The 22,920-nt window shown below is 43.7% G+C and overlaps 1 protein-coding gene across 5 annotated transcripts in view; it reads right to left on the bottom strand.

Moving 5' to 3' along the window:
* EIF2AK4 (eukaryotic translation initiation factor 2 alpha kinase 4) overlaps positions 1-22,920 on the bottom strand; it is a 113,927-nt gene that overhangs the window by 51,210 nt on the left and 39,797 nt on the right. For 4 of the 5 annotated variants that reach the window (XR_006818627.1, XR_006818626.1, XM_046007530.1 and 1 more), the window contains exons 7-15: positions 21,055-21,170; positions 17,892-18,049; positions 14,866-15,401; positions 9,328-9,434; positions 8,604-8,761; positions 5,278-5,741; positions 4,709-4,772; positions 2,126-2,209; positions 343-465 (exon numbers count right to left, since the gene is read on the bottom strand). Coding sequence is in view for 3 of the 5 variants with exons in the window: in XM_046007530.1 (XP_045863486.1) it covers positions 343-465; positions 2,126-2,209; positions 4,709-4,772; positions 5,278-5,741; positions 8,604-8,761; positions 9,328-9,434; positions 14,866-15,401; positions 17,892-18,049; positions 21,055-21,170 (1,810 nt within the window). In the remaining 2 variants the exon portion in view is untranslated. The remainder of the gene's footprint in view (positions 1-342; positions 466-2,125; positions 2,210-4,708; positions 4,773-5,277; positions 5,742-8,603; positions 8,762-9,327; positions 9,435-14,865; positions 15,402-17,891; positions 18,050-21,054; positions 21,171-22,920) is intronic. The other variant, XM_046007532.1, reaches the window with a different exon arrangement.

Below are 22,920 nucleotides of genomic sequence, written 5' to 3'. Positions count from 1 at the left end.
TTCCCTGTCTGTTAAATAAATAAATAACATCTTTTAACAACAACAACAACAAAATTGTAAAAGCCATTCTTAGCTTACAGGTCATATCAAAGCATACAGGAGGTTGGATTTGACCCCATGGCCACAGTTTGCTAACCCCTGTCCTAACCCTCAATCTTTTCTTTAAACTCTGATACCTTATACTATATACATGTCTTTTGACATGGCTGACCTATAAAAATAAGTTTCAATATACCCATAATTTTCCCTCTGTTTCTGTTTTCCTCTAATCTCACAATATTTTTTCTGTCATCAGTTTTATACAAGCGTAAGTTTTCAGGTATGAAAGGTTGTAAAGTTTACTTTCTCGTGGATATACGCCAATCCATCCAGAATCTCTCGAAAAAGTCTCCAGAGTCTGACAGTGTCCAGATATAGCCCCTGGTCAATGGTGTCGCGCAATGTGCTCTTCTCACAGTACTCCATCTGGGGACAAGAACAAACCAGGCAGCATTTGCTTGTATCGGGTTTCAATTAAGGCCGACAATGGCAATTAATGTAATCTTCCATTTTAAAACATGTGCTGTGGATTTTAAGTAGTTAAAGGCAAGGTTTAATTTTTTTTTTTTTTGAGAAAAGAATCCAACTATTTAAAAAAATTGGGGGGGGGGAGACATTATCACAGTACCTCAACATAACCCTTTTAATTTTTATTATCATTCATTAAAAAATAAGACTTGTTTAAAATCCTTGTCATAAATAATTTCATTTTTTTCAAATAATGAAAAAACTGAGAATTAAGTAAACTTTTGTTTCACATGACCATTTCCAAACCCAAATTTCCAAGAAAGGCTGATTAAAAATCTAACGATGTCATGAGCCTTTCTTATTTGTACTTTGAACTAGTGACCGTGACCTTCAAGTCCAGAGCAAAACACTGTAAATATTCAAACATCCAGGACAAGGGTCTTTCTCACCCCTTCTTAAATATTAATGTATCAGAAAACAATGTAGTATCATTTAAATCTTCAATCAGCATGTAGCCTTTGATTTATGCAACTGGCCTATGGGTTTCAAACCAGTGCCTCATGCTCTGAATAACCACCTTGAGATTCTGACTCATCGTCGAGCCCTCACGAGGGCCTGGGACTCCCAGACTGTGATCTTATCACACCTCCAGACACACCTCCCCTGCGTACTTCTGACTCATAACTGTCTAGAGACTGAACGCACGGAGTACAGACTTCACAGTTAGGGGTTTAGAGGACAAATGCTTTATCCTGTGTGTGAGTGGTACATTGGCGATGTTTATATTAGGGAAAAATTAAAAGCAGTCACCTAATTAGTGTCTTCTGAAACATCTACTTGTCTGAGGCTTCCCTTCTGAACATACTACTGCAACTGCCATTTCAGATCTGCCTACTTACCGAAAAGACTGCAAATAAGGCCCCACAGTCCTATTCACTTAGGGTAGAGGCAGAATGTTCCTCATGGGTCTGTGATCGTGCCTCTGCTAGAAGGGCTCACCAGGGTCTGGGACTCTGGCCCTCAGGCAGAGAAGTCTACTTCCTTTTAGTAAAGCCCTATCGGAAGTGGCTTACCCAGGGCTCCTGTCACCCAGAGGTTCCAGGACTTTAGGCACTTGGCCTGAAGCCACCCCGGGGGTTTCTTCTGCACATGCAAGATATGCCCGTATCACACCTTATTGTCCAGATCCGGCTTGTTAGAGTGGAACTTCGGTACGTGCAAGTCTAGCGCTAACAGAACTCAGACGTGGTTCTATGACCTTAAAAATGTTACTTTTCTTATTCTTCACAAGTCACTGAATAGCTAGATGGGCACAGAATGCAAAAGAAACTTGCCTGAGCTTCCACAGCTGTGACTGGGGGATCCAGAAGGAGAACTTACACAGACTGAGTCCAGAGCCCGTACCCACTGCCCTACACCATCCCCTGCTACGGTACAGAAAACATGAGTTCAAGGCTGGGGGGCAGGGCGTCTGGGCTGCAACTGTCTCAGGTCAATTCACCTTTGGCAGTGCCACTGAATCCCTCTGCCCTGTGTCTTGCTCTAGCCTCCCACAACATTCCCACGAGCGACCACCAGGAGGCGCTGTGTCAACGAGCGCCCGCAGGCAGGATCTCACCTGGATATACAGGTAGTGTACAGCTTCGACAATCGCTGATGGCTCACTTTCGTGGCAACTGTTCTTCCCACTGCAGTCTTCATTCTAATCCAAGAGGAACACGGGAGAACTTAAAAAAATGGGAACACGGGGGCATCTGGGTGGCTGAGTGGGTTAAGCCTCTGCCTTCAGCTCGGGTCATGATCCCAGGGTCCTGGGATCAAGCCCCACATCAGGCTCTCTGTTTGGTGGGGAGCCTGCTTCCTCCTCTCTCTCTCTTCCTGCCTCTCTGCCTACTTGTGATCTCTCTCTCTGTCAAATAAATAAAGAAAATATTTTTTTAAAAAATGGGAACACGATCATCACCCTCCTCAGGCTCTTTGTGCCCACCCTCGCCCCACACGCCAACATCCTATTGTCTCGGAGAGGAGGTCTGAGCAGGACGCAGCCTCTGTCCTTTAGACGCCACCAGCACTTCAAAGGCAACTGCGCTATTACCAGAATCTACTGGAGAGTTTACAGGTATGTCACTATATAGAATAATGATGGGGGAAAATAGGAAGTAGGTACCTATTACGGTTGTGTGATCGACAGAAAGATTCCAAGTCCACTGCTGTATACAGGCTAGTATTTTTAAGGTTTCAGATGAAATGGAATACCTTTCTTTGATGGTAGGCTTACTTTGGAAAGAGGAGAGATCTTCAGCTAAATCAACTTAAATGGGAAGATATTACTGAAAGGCACACTGCCCTCTGGGCAGTGCCACTGAGGGACCGGCACCCAGCTGCCACTCACTGTGACCGATCCTCCACAATGCTTTTCCACTCCATTCTTCCCCTATAGGTCATTTCTAACTCTTGTCCCCCCCACCCCCTTTTTTAAAGTTCTTTTAGGGATGCCTGGGTGACTCAGTTGGTTGAGCCTCTACCTTGGGCTCAGGTCATGATCTCAGGGTTCTGGGATCACGTCCCACATCAGGTTCCTAGCTCAACGGAGAACCTGTTTCTCTTTCTGCCTGCTGCTCCCCCCTGATTGTGTTCTCCAACAAATAAAAACTTAAGAAAAAAAAAAAGTTCTTTTATTCTTCTCATAAATGTATTTAAGCATTTCCCCTCAACACAACCACCTGAGGGGAAAGGATTGGCTAAGGAAAAAGCACTAGGTCTTATTTGACAGTTTATGATTTAGTTTGTGGAAGCATTTTTCAACATTTTTCCTTTAGCAAAGAAAAAAAAAAGGCACCTCTGTTCTGCAAACAGTCAAGTTTTACTCTTGAATCATTTACATACCCTGGGGATTATCTGTAGAAGACTGTTAATCTCTTGGAGGTTTCTACTCATCAATTAGAATGCCCGTGGGATGTTGCCCTTAAGGAGCAAAACCAGGATTGTAAATTTGGTGCTCCCATAATAATTAAATGCATAGCTAATGCTCAAATAAAAGCAGTAGGTTATAATTTATATATTTTTAAAGATTTTATTTATTTGAAGGAGAGTGAGCACACGGAGTATGAGCAGGGGAGGGGCAGAGGGAAAAGCAGACTCCCCGCTGTAGGGCTTGATCCTGGGACTGCAGGATCATGACCTGAGCCCAAGGCAGACACTCAACCGACAGAGTCGAGCAGATGCCCTTATAATTTATAAATTTAAAACAAGAGGACTTTAAGGTTCTTTTAATTAAAAAAGCATTTCTAAAAAATGCCAGAGAATGCATTCAAACCTCCTTTAAATCAATTTAACTGCTTATCAGGGACCACATGTAGACTTTTATCTACTACAAATGTACCCTTATTAACGGCTTACAATTCTATTTTTATTCCTAGAAATGAAGTCGTGGCACTCCACCCCCTCTCATGGAAGTTTTCTCCGCACTAATAACGGCCAGTCCTATTTGTCACTGCCTCGCAGCAGCGTTCGGGGCTCTGCTAGTCTGGGCAGAGGAGGATGCAGGACTGAGTGGGGTCCAAGGCCTCAAACGCCTCAAATGGTGTTTTTCAAACTTTTCAGACCGTGACCCACACGAAGAAATATATTTTATATCATACCCAGTTCACATACTCATGTGAGACATGGTGTACACACAGGTTACTTTTCCTAGTGTGATGCACGGTCTCCACTCTTCCCTACAGCACTAAAAATTAAATAAAGCTGGCTGCGGGCCTGAAAACCGCTTTCATTGCCTGTTCAGGATCATGACTCAGTGCTAAAACACTGTGCTAGACAGTAATCCGGATTAATTGGTCATAGAGACCAACATAACTCTATTAGGCTGTTTAATTACTTAAATCGATCCCTATCTCCAACCACATCAAGTTTTCCCAAATCTTCTAGGAAATGGTGTTCATTCAAAAAAGCAAGACAAAACAAAACTCAGCATGTCAATTTACTCCTCCCCTCTAAAAACAGGTATGTCTGGTTATGTGGACAATGTAAGGCCTAGGAATAAATTAAACTATCATGTTTTAAAATTGATAGTTTCTATATCTGCCTATTAGAGTGAGGCTTTACTGTTCCACCCAGGAACAAGCACTACTTAACAACAAGCACTAGTTTTCTTACATACCCGCCCCTGATAAAATGGTGTAATTTCTATTTATATATTTACCTGATTCTGACTCTTACTGTTCTCATCTTCAAAGATGATATCACTGTCAGAATCTGAAGCAGGTCTTCAAAAGAGAAACAGAAAAATAAAGAAATCAAATTCTCTGTTAAAATTCCACAGCTAAGAGTCATGATCGACTGTATCCCACTGGACAGAATGAAATCAAACCAGGAAAGACAAGACGGATCAGGGTGTCTTCTGAGATGCACAAACTTTTAGGATCACAATTCCTTACTTGTCAGGACTGCAGGTGGCCCTATGTCAAGCTTCCGGGTTAGTTTTTAAATATCCTGGAGTTGGAAGCCCCTATCCAAAAGAACGCTCTTTTAAAAACTTGCTGTCAGTGGTACTAAGAAGATAAAGTATTGAAAGGAATTTCTATTTGTCCTTTCTTCAGGGCTTGGGTTTTGGAGCACTTTTGAAGACCCCGACAGGGAATAAAATCTTTGGATTGAATCCGGTTCCCCTCTAAACACACAATTCTGCACGTCAACATGATGACAGCTTGGGTTTCTAACTGAATCCCCTCTCCCGGGGTGTGGGCCTGGCGCCCCCACAGGTGCTCTTACAGGAAGGGTTGCCGGAAGACGCCCTCGTGCTCGTCCTCGTCGTCCTCCTCATCGTCATCATCCTCCTCGTCGCTGCTGGAGACCGGGCCTGCGGCGGGGAAGCGGGCGCTGGCTGAGCGCTCGCCAGACGTGCTCCACTCCACCGAGCTGAGGATGGGCGGGGGAGCAGCCGCCTCCACGCTGCCCGGGCCGTCAGGGCCACCGCCGCACGCCGGCTGCTGGGACGGAGCTGGCGCATCCTGTGCTTGGGGCCGGGAGTCCGAGTCCGAGTCCAGGGGCAGCATCCCGGAGCCCACAGGCCGCTCATATCTCTCGATCCAGGCATTGTAGTAGCGCACGATGTTCTCATGATGCAGGCGCGACAGCAGGGTCACCTCGCCCTTGATTCTGCGGAAGTGCCTGCTGGCCGGGTTGATGGGGATGCGCTTCACCGCGTAGCAGCAGCCATCCAGCTTGTTCTGCACCTGCCGTGGAGGGCCGGAGAGGAAGGAACCGGGTGCCCGTCAGCCACTGTGAGCCTCGCAGACTGGTATTTGTAGCCCATGGCCCCAAGCCCTCCCTGGGGAGCCCTGTGTTCTCAGGGAGAAGCAGCAGCTACTACAGTAGAGAGCCACATATTTCAAACTCGGAAGCTGAACAAAAAAAGTTTTGACTGCCGAAATCTCTAGAAAAACATCTCACCCCAAACAATATGTATATTTAGCTTAATTACGACCTGGAGAGGGCACCTGGCTCAGTAGATTAAGCATCTGCCTTTGGCTCAGGTCATGATCCCAGGGCCGTGGGATCCAGCCCCACATAGGGCTCCTTGCTCAGCAGGAAGCCTGCTTCTCCCTCTCCCACTCCCCCTGCTTGTGTTCTCTCTCTCACTGTGTCTCTGTCAAATAAGCAAGGAAAATATTTTTTAAAAATACTAATTATTTTGGGGGCACCTGGGTGGTACAGTTCCTTAAGTGAGGACTTTCAGTTTCCACTCAGGTCATGATCTCAGGGTTGTGAGCTCAAGCCCTGTGTGGGGCTCTGTGCTCAGCAGGTAATCTGTTTGAGATTCTCTCTCTCCCTCTCCTTCTGCCCCTCCTACTTATGCTGCGTCTCCCTCTATGTCAAATAAATAAATCTTTAAAAATATACTAACTGGGGCACCTGGGTGGCTCAGTTGGTTAGGCGACTACCCTCGGCTTGGGTTGTCATCCTGGAGTCCCGGGATTGAGTCCCGCATCTGGCTCCCTGCTCAGCAGGGAGTCTGCTTCTCCCTCTGACCTTTCCCCTCTCATGCTCTCTCTAATAAATAAAATAAAATAAATCTTAAAAAAAAATTTATGATTGATGGTATGTTTTAAGACCAGAACAACATGATTAAGAACACAAAAAATAAAGACAAGAGAAAGTTTCAAAGTCTCCACATTCTGCATTAGAGACACTTTTTCTTGGGCAGTCACAGGATGCCACTGGGTTGACTGAAGTTAACTTCTACTAAATTTTGTTCAACAGAACATTCCGGACCCAAGGTGCGGGTCAACTGAGGTGATGAAAAGCAACAACTCCCATGGGCAGAGGGAGCAACTAGTTGATTATAAAATACAAAATAAAGCATCATTCTCATAGGTTCCAATTAGAATGAGAAGGGAGTACTATAAAATTGAGTTGCAGATTACTGTTGTGTGGGAACAGTGGTAAGAAATATGCTTTTGAGTAGAAGAGATAGAGGTCTGAATGCTGGTTTCCTCTCTTATTGCACGGATGTAACCTCATACAAATTATGTAACTTCTCTGAAGGTCAGTAACCTCATCGGAAAAATGAGGATAATACTTATTTCCTAACAATGCCACGAAACTGAAAGACAAGCTCTGTGAGCCATCTGGCACAGAACCTGAAATATGGAATGTGCTCCAAAAAGCTATGGCCCTGTGTTCTTTCTCTGCTACATCATTAATAGAGTAGGAAATAGTGGGAAGTCTTGACATTGCCTTTGACCTTGAGTCTCAGATCACATCATGAAGGCCTGGAGTCACTGACTGGGGTGTGGAGCTCACTACACTGCAAAGTCCCAGGGATTCACTGACTACAGTGGAAAAGTGCCTGAACCATAATGGAGCCAAGTGCTCATGCAATGCCAGATGACTGAACAGAAATGCCCTACCCTAAACCAGAAAGAGAGATGGGAGTGTGAGGGCTGTGGACTCTCAGAGGGAAAAACCACAGAAGAATTTAGGGGCTTAAATTACTAGATGTTTTTATTATATGAGCCTTCTCATTATTTTTAAGTACTTGTAAGGAAATGGAGTTTGACACTGTCTCACATTCGAGGATGAAAACGCAAACAAGTTAAAGGACTTAATCAAAATTATGGCGTGAGTTAAAGCAATAATATACACATCAGTCACCTACTCCTGTGAACAGCACTGGGATCCCCCAATCAGGACTATATGCCCACAGTAGGTCTCTTTAGCCATCTAACAATAATGTCTATACTTTCATGAAGAAAGTTGAAAATTTTCCATAATTCTCTAACTTCCTCTTGGCAAACTTAAGACTGTCTTTCTGTCCCCGATTACCATAGGAAACCTTTTTATTTGGAGGGGTTGCTGTAAAAGGACTTCCACAATAATCCCACTAACTCCCTAATAATACTCTCCAATCCCGAACAGGCATATGCCTTCTTGATGGTGGGCCATTTTATTCTGAGAAAGGTAACATGTCTTATATGGATTTAATAATACATGATTAGCCCGGACCTCCTGAGGTCAAAATACTTAAAATTACACAAGAATAGCTGAAATCTCCTTCTCATGGGGGAGGTAATCATAAGTCACCCAAAGAGACCAGAAAGCAGAAGGGAAGACCTAATGACAGCATGCCCTCATAATGCACCACTCATTTTCTTTCTCAGTAACAGATGGAAAATAAAAGCCACTGAGACCATCTGGGGCCATTTCCCAGTGAGGTCCACCCTAGCTCTAACCTCGCAGCCCTTTTATCTACAGCACCTCTGAAAGCAAATGGGACAAAAAGGACAATTTGCTCTCTGAACCAAAGCACAGGAAGATGGTTTTCACACCGAGGGCTTGGCTCCACTTGAAGCCACGGTGTAATCGTGGGGTTTTCACGTTGATGTGCTGCCTCGAGCAAGGGGAGGACATGATGTGTTTGTCACATGTCCACTGGGACTCAAAGTAAAGCCTTTAACTCTGTGAAGGTGATGAGGACTGTGGTTTCAAATGATCCTACGGATGTCTCTCCCCGTGTTCAAAAGAGAGTTCTGAGTCTGCAGAAAGGGAACTGAGAAGGGAGCTCGGAAGGGCCCGGGCACGACTCTGTAGCTCACCTTGATGACAGCTCCAAAGGCTCCTTTGCCGAGAAGCTGTAGTTCTTCAAACTCAATGAAATACCGGGAGAACTGTCTCTGGGTCTCAGTGAAGAATGCTGCACTGGGTAGCTGCTTCCTAGGAATAACAGTCTCAACATAATCCTGTCCTCCAGAATCTGAGATAAAACAAGAGCAACAAGGCATGAGAACAATAGCAAGAGGTGCAGAACCCAACAACAAAGCCAGGGCTGGAAGGAGGCGACCCCACCCATAGTTGGAACGGGGACCTCTCAGCTGGCGCGGACCCTTCAAGCCTTTTCTTCACCCGGTTCTCCTTCAAGGAGGTAGAACATACAGTAGGTGCTGAGTGTGACCTCCAGTAAGGGAATGACTGCACGGGAGAGCCAGAACCCAACCAGCTCTACTGGGGTTCCTCAATCTGTTCTGTGAGTAGCAACAGGGAAATCTAGTTCCATGGCAGGAAGGTGACAGGACACGAAGGGTAACCAACACCGAGAGAGGCTATCCCGACGGACAATCCAATGGTCAAAGCTGGAAACCAGGATGGCAAAAATGGTTCCGTGCACACAGTACACATTCTATAAATGGATTTATGTACAGCTTGGCATAAAATAGTTAAAATAAATGATCCGGGCAGTCCGTTTCAGTCTTAGGTTTCTGCGTACTTTCAGAATAATTTAGGTCAAACAGGCGTTCACAAAAAGAGCGGTAACAGACTCACCTTCAGGACTTTGTTCCAACAAAGACATTTTTGGCTGAGGATTGATAAAGCTGTGTTTCAACAGCTGCTGGGCACTCCATCTCTCCTTGTCGTCCAAGCACACACACCTCAGTGAGAGGGCAGAGAGTATCTCAGCGACGCAGAAAATAATCACTGGATTCGTTAATCCAAGGGTTTATTTTTTGATTTATAGGTTTATTTTAAGGTTAAGTATACATTAGAGAATGCCTGTTGCTTACAGACCAAAATGCACTCCTAAGCTAATACATGCTGACCACTGGGAGTAAGTGGGGCATCAAAAAATATATAGTCTCTAGAAGCAGAAAGACTTACCTTGTAGAACAGGTTTTTTTAAATAGGTTTAAGACAGCCCAAGTTGTAGGGGCACCTGTGTGGCTCAGTGGGTTAAGCCTCTGTATTCAGCTTGGGTCATGATCTCAGGGTCCTGGGATCGAGCCCCATACCGGGCTCTCTGCTTGGCAGGGAGCCTGCTTCCCTCTCTCTCTGCCTGCCTCTCTGCCTACTTGTGATCTCTGTCACATAAATAAATAAAACCTTAAAAAAAAAGCACAAGTTAGGAATGTGCACGCCCACTAAATAGTGTAATGACTTCCCATCCTACATTAAGCCTCTCCAGGGACCAGTGAAAAACAAAGCTTTCCAAAAGAAAAGCAAATCTGATGGCTGATGCAGGTTTGGGCCCCAATATGAGAAACTTTGGACAAAGCCTATTCATGATATGATATAACTTGGTAACAGTTAAGGACTACTTTTAAAAAGCCCCACATTTTATCATATACTTCTTTTCATTCTCATTCCTTGAACCTTGTTATTCTATTAAATCACTTTTGTGTTCTAATGAAGACAAGCCATACCTTTAACCCAGTGGTTCTCAAGGTGGGGTCCCTGACCAGGAGCATCAGTACCAGTATGACCCGGAAATTTCTTACAAACTCTATTCCAAACCCATCCTAGAAAATCCGAACTCTGGTGGTTGGGGCAGTAATCTGTGCTTTACCAAGGTGTCCAGGTAGTTTGAATCCAAGCTAAAGTCTGGGAACCACTTTTGTAACTAACCTTAACTGTTTGTCTCTTATGACAATGACCACTCAGTAGTACCTGACCCTAATTAGTGTATTTCAAAGAACCAACTATCATTGTGAATTCTGTACTTATCACCTATAAAGCGATGGCAGTTAACACTGCAAAGCACTCCTAATTTCATACCTTGAAATGGAAAAGGCCACAGTAAAAGCATTTGTGTAAGATATGGTCCCCCCCCAAATTTAAGATTAATTCCACCAGTAAAACAAAAAACCTTCTCTGTGCAAATATTAAAATATTACTGATAATGATAAACCCCCATCTCTCTCCAATTCCTCTCCTCTCATGTCTTGTCATTCCAGACTTTTTTCTATGCATTTAACACAATCTTGTAAAAAATAACAGAACTGCTCTGTGGATAGCTTTTTTTTTTTTTTTTAAACATCATCTTATATTATCCTCAACTTGCTTTTTTCATTTGATCATGCAAAAGTTCTGTACACAATTCCACGTTGGACGGCTGTGGCGGGGGGAACCACCAAACCACCAAGCAATCCTCCAACACCAGTTGGGTGTCCTACAATTCAACTCAACTGACACAATCTACCTGGAGATAGCATCAGACCCCCAACTTGAGGGCTCAGTCCTAAGGAGGGCTCAGTCCCTTAGGACTGACCCTCAACCCCTTGCAGATGCCAATCACAACCTTGCTTTCAACCAACCAGCTAGAGACTGGAGATTCCAACAACCCCCTCCTCCTTGGGTTCAACTGGTCTGCTAGAGTGCTTCACAGAACTCGAAGGAACATTTTATTTACCAGAGTACCAGTTTCTTATGGAAGGATAAATGGCTCAGGAACAGCCAGACAGAAGAAAGGCAGCACCTCTGTGTTCACCAACCGGAAGCTCTCCAAACCCCACCCTTCTGGAGGGGTTTTTATGGAGGCTTCATTATATAGGCATGACTGAAGAAATCATTGGCCACTGGTGATCGATTCAATGTCCAGCCCTTCTTTCCACCCCACAGGTCAGGAAGTGGGACTGGAAGTTCAATCGCTCTAGTAATGGGTTGGTTCTCAGTCAGTTCTCTGGGCAACTAGCCCTGGTCCTCAGGTGAGTTCCAAAATTCACCTCACTAACATAACAAGAGACAATAGTTTTAAGAGCTGTAACAAAGTCAGTCATTAAGTTCTGTGTCTCAGTTGTGTCAACTGCAAAATGTTACTAAGAACAGCATATAGAGAAAAAATTGAGGGTTAGTGGGAGGTGTGTAGGGGATAGGCTACATGGGTGAAGGGTACTAAGGAGGTACTTGTGACGACCACTGGGTATTATAAGTGTGATGAAGCACTAAGTTCTATACCTGAAGATAATACTACACTATATGTTAACTAACTAGAACTTAAAAACAGAAAATAAAAAAATAGAAGGCACTGAGGTTTTAATTGGCCTCAAGTTTCCGAGCCAAGCAAAAAAAAAAAAAAAAAAAAAAAAGCTCTGTGCTTGAAACAGGGGTGAAGACCAAATATATTTCTCACTACAAATCATGGTATTACACCATGTGTCTTAGAGATCTTTCCAAGCCAGTACTTTGGGATCTTTTTGAGCTTACCAGAATTTACTCACATTATATACACATTCTCCTACTGTTGGTCATTTAGACTATTTCCAGTTTTTCACTTGTACAAAAAAAAAAAAATGCTGCCATGAACATCCGTATACACGTGCTGTTGGGTTTCTGAAGTTCACTGTCAACCGTAACTGAACTGTGACAGTAATCAAGAAAATTTTGAAGCCTACCTAGGATAAACTGCATTTTTAAGAGATTTTATAAGCCACCAGGATCTCAGTTAAAAAGGAGAAGTTTTCTGATCCAATCATTTTGGCACCACAGCAGCTCTAAGGAGTTGAGGCAAATACTACGTTCAGCTCCAAGAAGGGATGAAATGCCTGGAAACTTACCCACTGGGCGCACTGTCCTCTGTACTGAGGGCAGCGGCGACACCTACTGCTTTCTCAGGGCAGGCCCCTTTACAGGTGTGAGTGAGCCCTGAACCCTCACCAGCCACCTCGGGAAGCAGGCAGTGCTATTCTAATTAAATGACTCAATTAAAATTATTAAAACGATCCATTCTGGAGCACCTGGGTGGCTCTGTTGGTTAAGTGTCTGCCTTGGGCTCAGGTCATGATCCTGGAGTCTCTAGATGGAATCAGCAAGGAGTCTGCTTCTCTCACTGCCCCTCTCCACCTCATTCTCTTTCAAATAAATAAATAAAATGATCCATTTTATAAGGACAAACCTCAAGGTAGAGAGCTGAAGTACTCAGCTAGTAAGGGGTGAGGGTGAGACCTGAAACCAGCTATCTGCCTCCAGGCTGGGCTCCTTCCTGTCACAGAGACTGATGACGGAGCAAAACCTTTTTCCAGAGGATAGTCACCAAGAAGTAAAAAGGCAACTACAAATGAAATGTTGCTATGCTTATGTTGTTGGTGAATGATTTTTTTTTCCTTATTGGAGCTGGACAGCAAAGGCAGTAAAATAATACCATATGGGCCCCTCCTTCACCAAGTCGTCCATCAAATCAGTCTAGGATGAGACAGGAATATACAAAAAAGTCTAAAGGACAACCATGTTACACAGTGAGAAATAGTGCTGATCTCAAGTTCAATAGTCAGAGTGCTGAGCGATTCTCTAAGAAGAAAATGAGCTACTGAGTCTGTCACTTTGCTGTTAAATGTAAGAGATACGTTGCACATCAACTTCCCAGTGTTGTTTTCTAAAAATACATAATGCTATTTGCTAAATTACCCTTGACCCATAAGGAAGGGCCAAAAGCCAAAAGTGACATTTTGAAGAATGAAATGAGCCTATCTTTGGTTCTATTACCATATTTCCATTGGTTTCCTTTTAGTCAACTTCATCCTCAGGATGCATTTAAATAAAAAAAAAATTTCTTTTAACACTTTTCTCATTTATTTGACAGAGAGAGACACAGTGGGAGAGGAAACACAAGGGGGGAGTGGGAGAGAGAGAAGCAGGCTTCTCGCTGAGCAGAGAGCCTGATGTGGGTCTCCATCCCAGGACCCGGGATCACCACCTGAGCCACAGGCAGACACTTAATGACTGAGTCACTCAGGCGCCCCTAAATAAATACTTTTAAAGTTCTCTTGCATTTAGGAGAAATTGAAAAAGATTTCCTTAGAAATCTTAAGACATTTATATACTCAAAGGAGAGAACACAGTATAAAGAATCAAAGTCGCCCTCTTTCCATGACTGTATGTACATCACGTCTGCTTTTATTTTACACAGAAACTATCTTATTTAAACAGAAGTGCAACTACTTTCTGTAATAGGTCATGAGGGACAGCAGATAACACTGGCTCAGGTCAAGTGGCATGACGGCTGGGAATAGCAAAAACAATGTAAAGGGTAAAAGAGATGTAGGAAGTGGATAAAAGTGAATGGCTGGGGGAAAAAAAAAGTGAGAAACAAGACACGAGTGCTGGGAAGGGAAGAAACCAGTCCAGCTCACCTTCCGCAGGAAGGCTGGACCAGGGCAGTGCCTGGAAAAACCCACACTGAAGGATCTTACTTCTTTAACAGAGAAACTGAGAGAACTGAGGTCTGGCTTGGACAGAGCTGAGAGGCAGGGCTAAGCGGGAAAGCACTGAAGGGAAGGACCTGGACAAAAACTTTAGGCCCCACGTGACCCTTTCAGTAAGGAGTCTCTCAAAGCAGTCAGAAGTGGCTCTGTAATGAAAGGTGCACCTGGAATTTACAGGTGTCGAAAGTCCTACGGCTGGTGCTTGGAAGTCAACGCATTCTATCAGCTGGCTGAAGGAGACATGGCTAATCAAGAATGGTTCAGAACAACAAGGGGCAGAAGTGTGATTCTCCTAGAGCTGTTTTTAGATAGGAGGCCTTGTCTTTGGACAAGGACCCAGCAGGTAAGGTAGACAGAGAGGGTCTTCCATCTGGATACCTGGGGTATTTCTCCCTGTGGCAATCCCTGTTAACTTCCTAGATACCAGGCACTCCCCAGAAGCAGTCTGAAAAGCTACTACTAAACCCGGGGGAATTTAGGAGATGTGCAAGTGAAGGGAATGAAAATAGTCAGCTGGTCACCAAGAAATCAGAACCTACATGGCAGAGAAAGGGTTGGAAGAACGAAGAATAAACTTCAGTCCTGTTCCTCACTTTTAAGCTTGAACACATCACTTAGATGGTGAACATATTTAAGCACAATTACAAGTTCCGGAATAGGGGCACCTGGGTGGCTGAGACAGTTAAGCATCTGCCTCGGTCTTAGGTCATGATCTTGGGGTCCTGGGATCGAGCCCAGCTGCAGGTTCCACTCTGAGCACGGAATCTATTTGTTCCTCTCCCTATGCCCCTCCCCCTGCTCATGCACCTGCTCTCTCTCAAATAAATAAAATGTTTTTTTAAAAGTTCAGGAATAAAGTGCAATTAGGGAGAATCTCCAGGATACTCACTTCTTTAGAAAATCTCGAAAGTCAGCTGGTAAGTCATGAGGGATGGTCACAGGGTACTCTCCACATTCTTGTCCTTGGCTGAGGAAGAGCAGCAGAAGACCAAGACACCAAACATCCCCTTTCTTGCCCGTTTTATAAGGTAAGGCACTGTCACTGAAACTAACTCGGCTTTGTTCAAACACGTCCTCCTTGCAAATGTCTGCTAGGCGCTTAGAAATGCTGTAGTCCGTAACCTTGACATTGCCGTCTGCGTCCACCAGCACATTTGATGCACGCAGATCCTTATGCACCACGTCACTGCTGTGCAAATACTCGAGGCCCGACAAGAGCTGAGCTGCGTACCTGCGGAGCTGATGCACGGGGATGGGGCCAGAGTGGCTCAGGTGTGCAGCGAGGGAGACCCCATTCACATGCTCCGATAAAATGTCCACTACGATGGAGTCATCTTGCTCTTTGAGATTCATTGCAAAGTAGCGTACGACATTTGGATGGCTCAGTTTTACCAGTGAGCTGAATTCTGTCTCTGCCCCTTGAATCTGATGAGGAAAAACATCACCAAATAATACTGCATTGATCACCATTAACTGGTATTTCATTTCAAAAGTAAAATATTTAAGGGCATCTGGCTGGCTCAGTTGGAACAGGGTCCTGGGATAGAGCCCAGCATCGGGTTCCCTGCTCAGTGGGGAGCCTGCTTCTCCCTCTCCTACTCCCCCTGCTTGTATTCCCTCCTTTGCTGTCTCTCTGTCAAAAAAAATAAATAGAATCTTTAAAAGAAAAAAAGTAAAATATTTAATAGAAAATGTACTTTGAAAGGAGAAGAAATATGTTCTGTATCCCCCCCTAAATTATAAGGCCAACATAATGGTTCATAAAGATGAAAGCAATTTAATTATTTCTCTGCTACTGTGATCTCAAAAATCTAGCGTACAAATACTATAAAATTGATGAACAGCTTTTTTTTTTTTTTTAACATTTTACCTATTAATTTGACAGAGAAAGAAAGAGTACGAGAGAACATAAGCAGTGGGAGCTACAGAGAAGAGAGAGAAGAGGCTCCCTACTGAGCAGGGAGCCTGATGCCAGGCTCCTTCCCGAGAGAGGGAGAAACAGGCTCCCCACTAAGCAAGGAGCCCAATGGCGGGCTCCTTCCCAAGATCCTGGGATCGTGAGCTAAACCGAAGGCAGACACTTAGCCAACTCAGCCCCCCGGACACGCCAAAATTGATCACGTTTCTCGGTTTTTTTAAGTAGGCTCCATGCCCAGCATGAAGCCTAATATGGGACTTCTGGGGCTTAAGCCCAAGACCCTGAGATCAAGACCTGAGATTTAAGTGTCAGACGCTTAACCCATAGAGTCACCTAGGGGCTTGTGTCAACAGCTTTTAAAAGCAATTTCTCTTGCTGTAAGGCCAGCAAAAAAACAAAAACAAAACAACACCAAACCAAACCAAGAAAAAAAAAAATCAATTTTTTAAAAAACCTTTCCTGGGACACCTGGGTGGCTCAGTTGGTTAAGCGGCTGCCTTCGGCTCAGGTCATGATCCCAGCGTCCTGGGATCGAGTCCCACATAGGGCTCCTTGCTCGGCAGGGAGCCTGCTTCTCCCTCTGCCTCTGCCTGCCGCTCTGTCTGCCTGTGCTCGCTCTCTCTCTCTGACAAATAAATAAATAAAATCTTTAAAAAATAAATAAATAAATACGAAATAAAAAACTTTTCCTGATGGGGTACCTGGCTGCCTCAGTTGCCACAGCATGAAGCTCTTGATTTCAGGGTTGTGTGGGTTTAAGCCCTATGCTGAGTATACAAGTTATTTAAAAATAATAAAAAAGATCTTAAGAAAAGACTTTCCTGATTATAAAGCATCATCATCCTTTTTTTTTTTTTAAGAATTTATTTATTTATTTGACAGACAGAGATCACAAGTAGGCAGAGAGGCAGGCAGAGAGAGAGGAGGAGGCAGGCTCCCCGCCAGGCAGAGAGCCTGATGTGGGGCTCGATCCCAGAACCCTGGGATCATGACCTGAGCCGAAGGCAGAGGCTTTAACCCACTGAGCCACCCAGGCGCCCCAGCATCAATCCTTTTAGTAAGTACTAACACAAATGGAAAAAAACCCACAAATGACCTATACAGTCACTACCCAAAGACAACCATTATGATTTCAGTGTATTTACTTCCAGTTTTTCTATCATAAATACACATTTCTAGACACAGTGCTTTCCTACTGTTTGTAACATCTTTATGATGTCACTGCGTGATATGCAGTGTTCAGTGTTCTTCTTAAACTCAGAATTATAAATTAACGTTAAAACTGTCCAGTCCTGGGGCACCTGGGTGGCTCAGCGGGTTAAAGCCTCTGCCTTCAGCTCAGGTCATGATCCCAGGGTCCTGGGATCAAGCCCCGCATCGGGCTCTCTGCTCAGTGGGGAGCCTGCTTCCTCCTCTCTCTCTGCCTGCCTCTCTGCCTACTTGTAATCTCTATCTGTCAAATAAATAAATCTTTAAAAAAAAAAAAAAAAAGCCTCTGCCTTTGGCTTAGGTCAGGATACCAGGGTCCTAGGATCGAGCCCCGCATTAAGCTCTCTGCTCAGCGGGGAGCCTGCTTTCCTCTCTGCCTGCCTCTCCACCTACTTGTGATCTGTCAAATAAATAAAAATATTAAAAACAAACAAACAAAAAACTGTCCAGTCCCCTAAAATTCAGTTCTGATGCAAAGATTCCAAAAGATTACAGAAAACATGAGAATGAAGTATATCCAGCCCCAGCTGGGGACAACTATTCGTGTCATGAGAAAGGCAGTGCACACAACAAAGCCTGACCATGTTTTGTGAGTGTTATGAAAGGAGCAGCAAGGGGCTGAGAAAACTCTGGAAAGGGGATGGGCCCCCCACCATCCCTCCCGTTAAACAGATCTCCTACCGTTCTGCATCATCTTTGCTAGCCAATCAAATGCACAGTTCTTTTGTCCTGTCATCTTGTCAAGTTCAAGGTGGGGGCTCTGCTCAGGGGCCACCTTGGATGCCCACCTGCTTTTTGCACTTATCGATCTTCTCCTTTTCTTGACTGGTGAGGAATGGACCCATTTTCTTCTGCCACTGAAGGACCCACTCGTGCAACAAGACAAAGCTGCCAGTGGCCGTTTCCAAAGCATTGTAAACTAACTTTCCAAGGGGTTCATCACTGCCTGCACATTTAAAGAAAATGTGATAAAATCTCACTGGTCTATTTTCTGTGGGGGTAAAGAAAGAGGGTCTGTACTTTCATGCATTCATTCAAGAGTGGATACCATATGCTACCTATAAAAAATACGACTGGATGTAATACATGCTCTTTTGTAACCAAATTTTTTAGTATTTAACAACAAATTCTGAACCCTTAACTATTAATTTTTACAAAGGGACAATAATCAACCATGAGGTTTTAGTCTCAGATTGGTGTTTTCCTCTACTAGCCATTATTCATGATGTTCCTTCCATAACTGGCTCACTTCTGATGATGGCTGCCCACCCTCATGGAGCTAAATACCAACCCCTGTCATGAAAGGAATTTGGAAACGGGACCACTCCATCAAGATCTTTCCATCCATGTAGATGAGTATTAAAAACAAGTTTTAATAAATAATCTGGAAACCTGAATGTATCAATGATCTTCTGACTCCAAAATTTCAGTATGTTCAGCAAATACAAACTGGCCAATGGTTCTGGGGGAAGGATCCAGAAATGACCGTTTCAGTTTGAAGCTAAAAAGACCAACACATTCAGTGATGGGCATATGGTTTCCAATTGTACCTGGGAGAGCAAAATTTCTTTAACACCAATTTTCATTAAGGACTAGGATAGAAATGACCAAAAAATTAGAAATGGAGAAAAGTATCACCTGCGATATCATTCTTTTATTTCTCTTCCAGATCCCTCTACTTTTATTCTAATTTACCAACTCATAGCATATAGAATAGCGTTTCTCACCCTTGATGCTAGGGACAATTTAGACTAAAATGTTTTGTTGAAAAGGGCTGTCTTGTCCACTGTAGGATAACTGGCAGCACCTCTGGTCTCTACCCACTATGTGCCAGCAGTACCCCTACCCTGGTCTTAACCACGGAAAATATGTCCAGACATGCACAAACATCCCCCAGGGGACAAAACCGCCCCCATCTGAGAACCACTGTTATATAGTATTTGGTCTTTCTCTCTTAGTATATAAATAATTGTTTTCCATGTTGCTATACTGTCTTCATAACAAAAAACATGTTCTAAAAAATAATATTTTTTCCATTTAAAAATGAAACGTAACCCGTATTTATAAGACAGAGTTGGAGTACAAAAGATGTTGGGGGAATGTGGCTGAACCAGCTCACCTAGACTTATTAATTGAACAGCAGTTTTTAGCCTCATAGAAATGCTGGCAATATAAGAAATTTTAGTGCAAATGATCTCTTATGCTAATTATAAATAATTCCTGACATTCTTAGCCTAACGGGAAAAAAAAACCTTAATATGTGAAAATTTGTCAACCCAATTCTACCTGTGGAAGGTGGGGGGGTCTACGCAGTACACACATGGAGATGCCTGATTTTAATGTTTATGGGATGGAATGTGATGTTATTTACAGAAAGCCTAATTAAATGTGTGCATTACACAGTACAAGGTCTTGCAATATGTGTTGCCTTAACTGGAACCCAGTGGGGGTCTCCTAATTGCTGACTGCAAGGTTTTTTGGTATTGTCATTTTGTTATCACCAACCTCCTCTTGTCACTTTTTTGTGATGCGGTAATAAAAGGGACAAAGGAACACACTGCTATGAGACTGAAGGAAGTATGTTCCCAGGAGATTTCTGATTGAGACTCTATTATGCGCTAATGATCATTTGCACCAATGGTCTACATGCTTCACCCATCAGCTTTCTCTGCTTCTATGGCAGCTCTGAGTTGAAAAACAAATGTTAATGAGTTCATCTTTTACAAAAACATTTCGTAGAATAGGAGTACATATTTAAAAAATTCAGACCTGTTGCGAGAAAGCAAAGTAAGTAATTTACTTGATGGTTTTATTAAAAAATGTTCCAACTGCCAATGTGTCCCCTAATGAGCGCACTAACTTAGGTAAATCGATCTAATGCGTACCAGTGGGAATAAGAGACCGAGCGAAGGTAATAAGCAGCTGGATTAATTTGCCTTCCCGGTTTCCCCATATTATTGAAACCATTGAGTTTTAGGTTGCCAGTTTGGGAGTCTGAAATGTCTCTGAGTCAAGGACAGTCTCAGGTTCAAGGTTGTGAGGCTGTTCAAATGGCTGCTTTGTCTGCATTCGGTACACTCTGTACACACGGTCCTGTACCGTTCGGGCTGCTTTCCATCAGCCAAGGTTAACTGTCTGGTTCATGGACTATTCAAATATTTGGTTTCCCTCTTATCTGCTGCCTGCTCCCTGGCAACGACCCTGTTAATCTGTATCTCCTTAAAGGAGATGGGAAAAAGACACCAAAAGAAATTAAATTCAATTTCAATAATTTGGCTGTTAGCTTTGGTAAGAATAGTCACGGGGCTGAAAATTAAATTGTCCAATTCACTACATCCAAGTGATCCCCACGCCAACTAGCAGCTGTATCTGTGTGGCTGATAAAAGACATACATTTACACGTACAAAAGAGGTAGATACTGAAAACCTGATTTTGACATAAACAATTCAAATCACAAATTGCTAAACCAGCTTTACTCCAGATAGCCATCAGGAGACAAAACTGCTGAGTAAGACAAACAGAAAACAAAGTGCTTTTCCTGGTCGGGAATGCCAAGCAGGAAAATGCTATTCAGATGAATATCAACATAAGAAAATCAGACTTGGTCATTAGAGATTACAGGCATTAGAACTCATTTCATTACACACATTCTAATCAGCAATGTCAACCATTTTGGTTTCCAAAAGCTTGACTAATGAGAATAAGGACAAATGTTAAATTATCTTTATGTTAATGGTATTTCCAAGGGCTTAGGTTTTTATTTCCATCTCACGGAAGGGGAAACCTGAGTGCTTTCTCATTCTGGTCCTTAGGCAACGGGAACCAGAACAACTCATGGATTTAATAGTTCTCCCTGCATCAGACAATGCAGTGTCCGTTCCACCATTACTCCTTCATGATTTAACTTTTGTTATTAGAATAGCTTAAATCAATTTAGCTAGTTTACTCACCAATGCATTTCCCTTTGTAAACCATGAGCTGATCAGGACTACCCATGGAGAAATACAGGACTTCGCAAGACCCGGGAGAATCTTCACTACTACATACAGAATACTGACGTTCTCGCCTTAAAAACAAATTTGGACATGATTTTTTTTTTTTTTTTTTTAACTAAAGATTAACACAGGAAATTCTTGCCCCTCCATTTTCTCCTGTTTACCAGCCCATTCACCATCTCCACTAGGAATTGAGTTGAAGCGCTAATGGGATCATTAGCACTCCTCTTTGTTGAGGTCCTCTCCATATGAACTCTACAAACTCCCTAATTCTATATTGGTGCTGTCCCAAAGGGGAGTCACTAGCCACATGTGGCTATTTAGATTGAATTAAAATGAAATGAGAAGTTCAGGGACACCTGGGTGCTCAGAGCATCTTGTCTGCCTTTGGTTCAGACCATGCATGATCCCAGGGTCCTAGGTTCAAGTCCCACATCGGGCTCCTTGCTTGGTGGGGAGCCTGCTTGTATGTTCTTGCTCTTTCTCTCTCTCTCTCTCTAGCAAATAAATAAATAAATGAATACTTTAAAAAAAAAAAAAAAGAAATTAAAAATTCCATTCTTCAACAGCAGTAGCCAAAATTTTAGTACTCAACAGCCACAAGTGACTAGAGACCACCCTACTGGACAGCACTGATAAGGACCATTTCCATCGTCACAGTTCTACAGCAGTGATTTAGCTCAGTCCCACAGCGATTCCACATCTCTGAGTTCCTGTGCACCTGCACATGAGAAGAAAGCTGCAAATGGGGGTTTGGAACCTTACAAATTCTTCGTCTCCAGCTGGGCCCCCAATCATTGCCTGCTCTCATTTGCTGTCTTGTCTTTGATACTTATGCTCTGCCTTCATGACTTCTCCATAATACTCAAAGCCCACCCTGTCCTCCCCCCTTCCCCATTCTGTTTTTTTTTCTTTGCGAGAAGCAGTAGCTGGGAAGCTAGATGGTAATGCAAAAATACTCAGGGGATTATGAATGTAAGAGAATAAACTGGCAGAGGATGCAGGGAAGAGGCAAAGGAGAGAGCTCCTGATGGTCAGGACTGGACACCTCTAAGAAATGTTTTGATGAGGCCCAGGGAGAGATCTCTAGAAAGCAGACTCCTCACTCTAAGCCTGATCTTGCCTTCTACTTTCCCTGAGAACATGGAGCAGTGGGCACTGAGGCCCACACTTTGTTTTGTTTTATTTTATTTATAGATTAGAGAGAGAGAGAGAGAGAGAGAAAACATGAGACGGGGGGAGGGTCAGAGGGAGAGGCAGACTCCCTGCTGAGCAGGGGGCCCGATCCAGGACTCTGGGATCATGACTGAGCTGAAGGCAGTCACTTAACCAACGGAACCACCCAGTTGCCCAAGCCCACACTTTCTATCGTTTCCCCTTTAACGTTTCTTTTTTTTAAGATTTTATTTATTTATTTGACAGAGAGAAATCACAAGTAGGCAGAGAGGCAGGCAGAGAGAGAGAGGAGAAAGCAGGCTCCCTGCCAAGCAGAGAGCCCGATGTGGGACTTGATCCCAGGACCCTGAGATCATCACCTGAGCTGAAGGCAGAGGCTTAACCCACTGAGCCACCCAGGCGCCCTCCCCTTTAACGTTTCTTGGCATCTGCACCATTCTTTCTTTTTCCCAGACTCTGAAGGAGGACCGTGATCCTATCCTCATTTCCATTCCATACGGCCTCCTTGAGATCTTGGTCCATTAGCTAGGCCCTGCCTCCTTTATGTTCAGTCTGACCCTCCATGTAGGCTCCAGGCCCTCAGACTACAGCTCTCTCCCACTCCCTTTCCTCAATCTTGTGCTCAAACCCCCTTTTATTTTCCAT

This window comes from Meles meles, chromosome 6 (assembly GCF_922984935.1).
Source record: "Meles meles chromosome 6, mMelMel3.1 paternal haplotype, whole genome shotgun sequence".
In the NCBI taxonomy this organism is placed as follows: domain Eukaryota; kingdom Metazoa; phylum Chordata; class Mammalia; order Carnivora; family Mustelidae; genus Meles; species Meles meles.
This window is presented reverse-complemented; position numbering and strand designations above follow the sequence as displayed.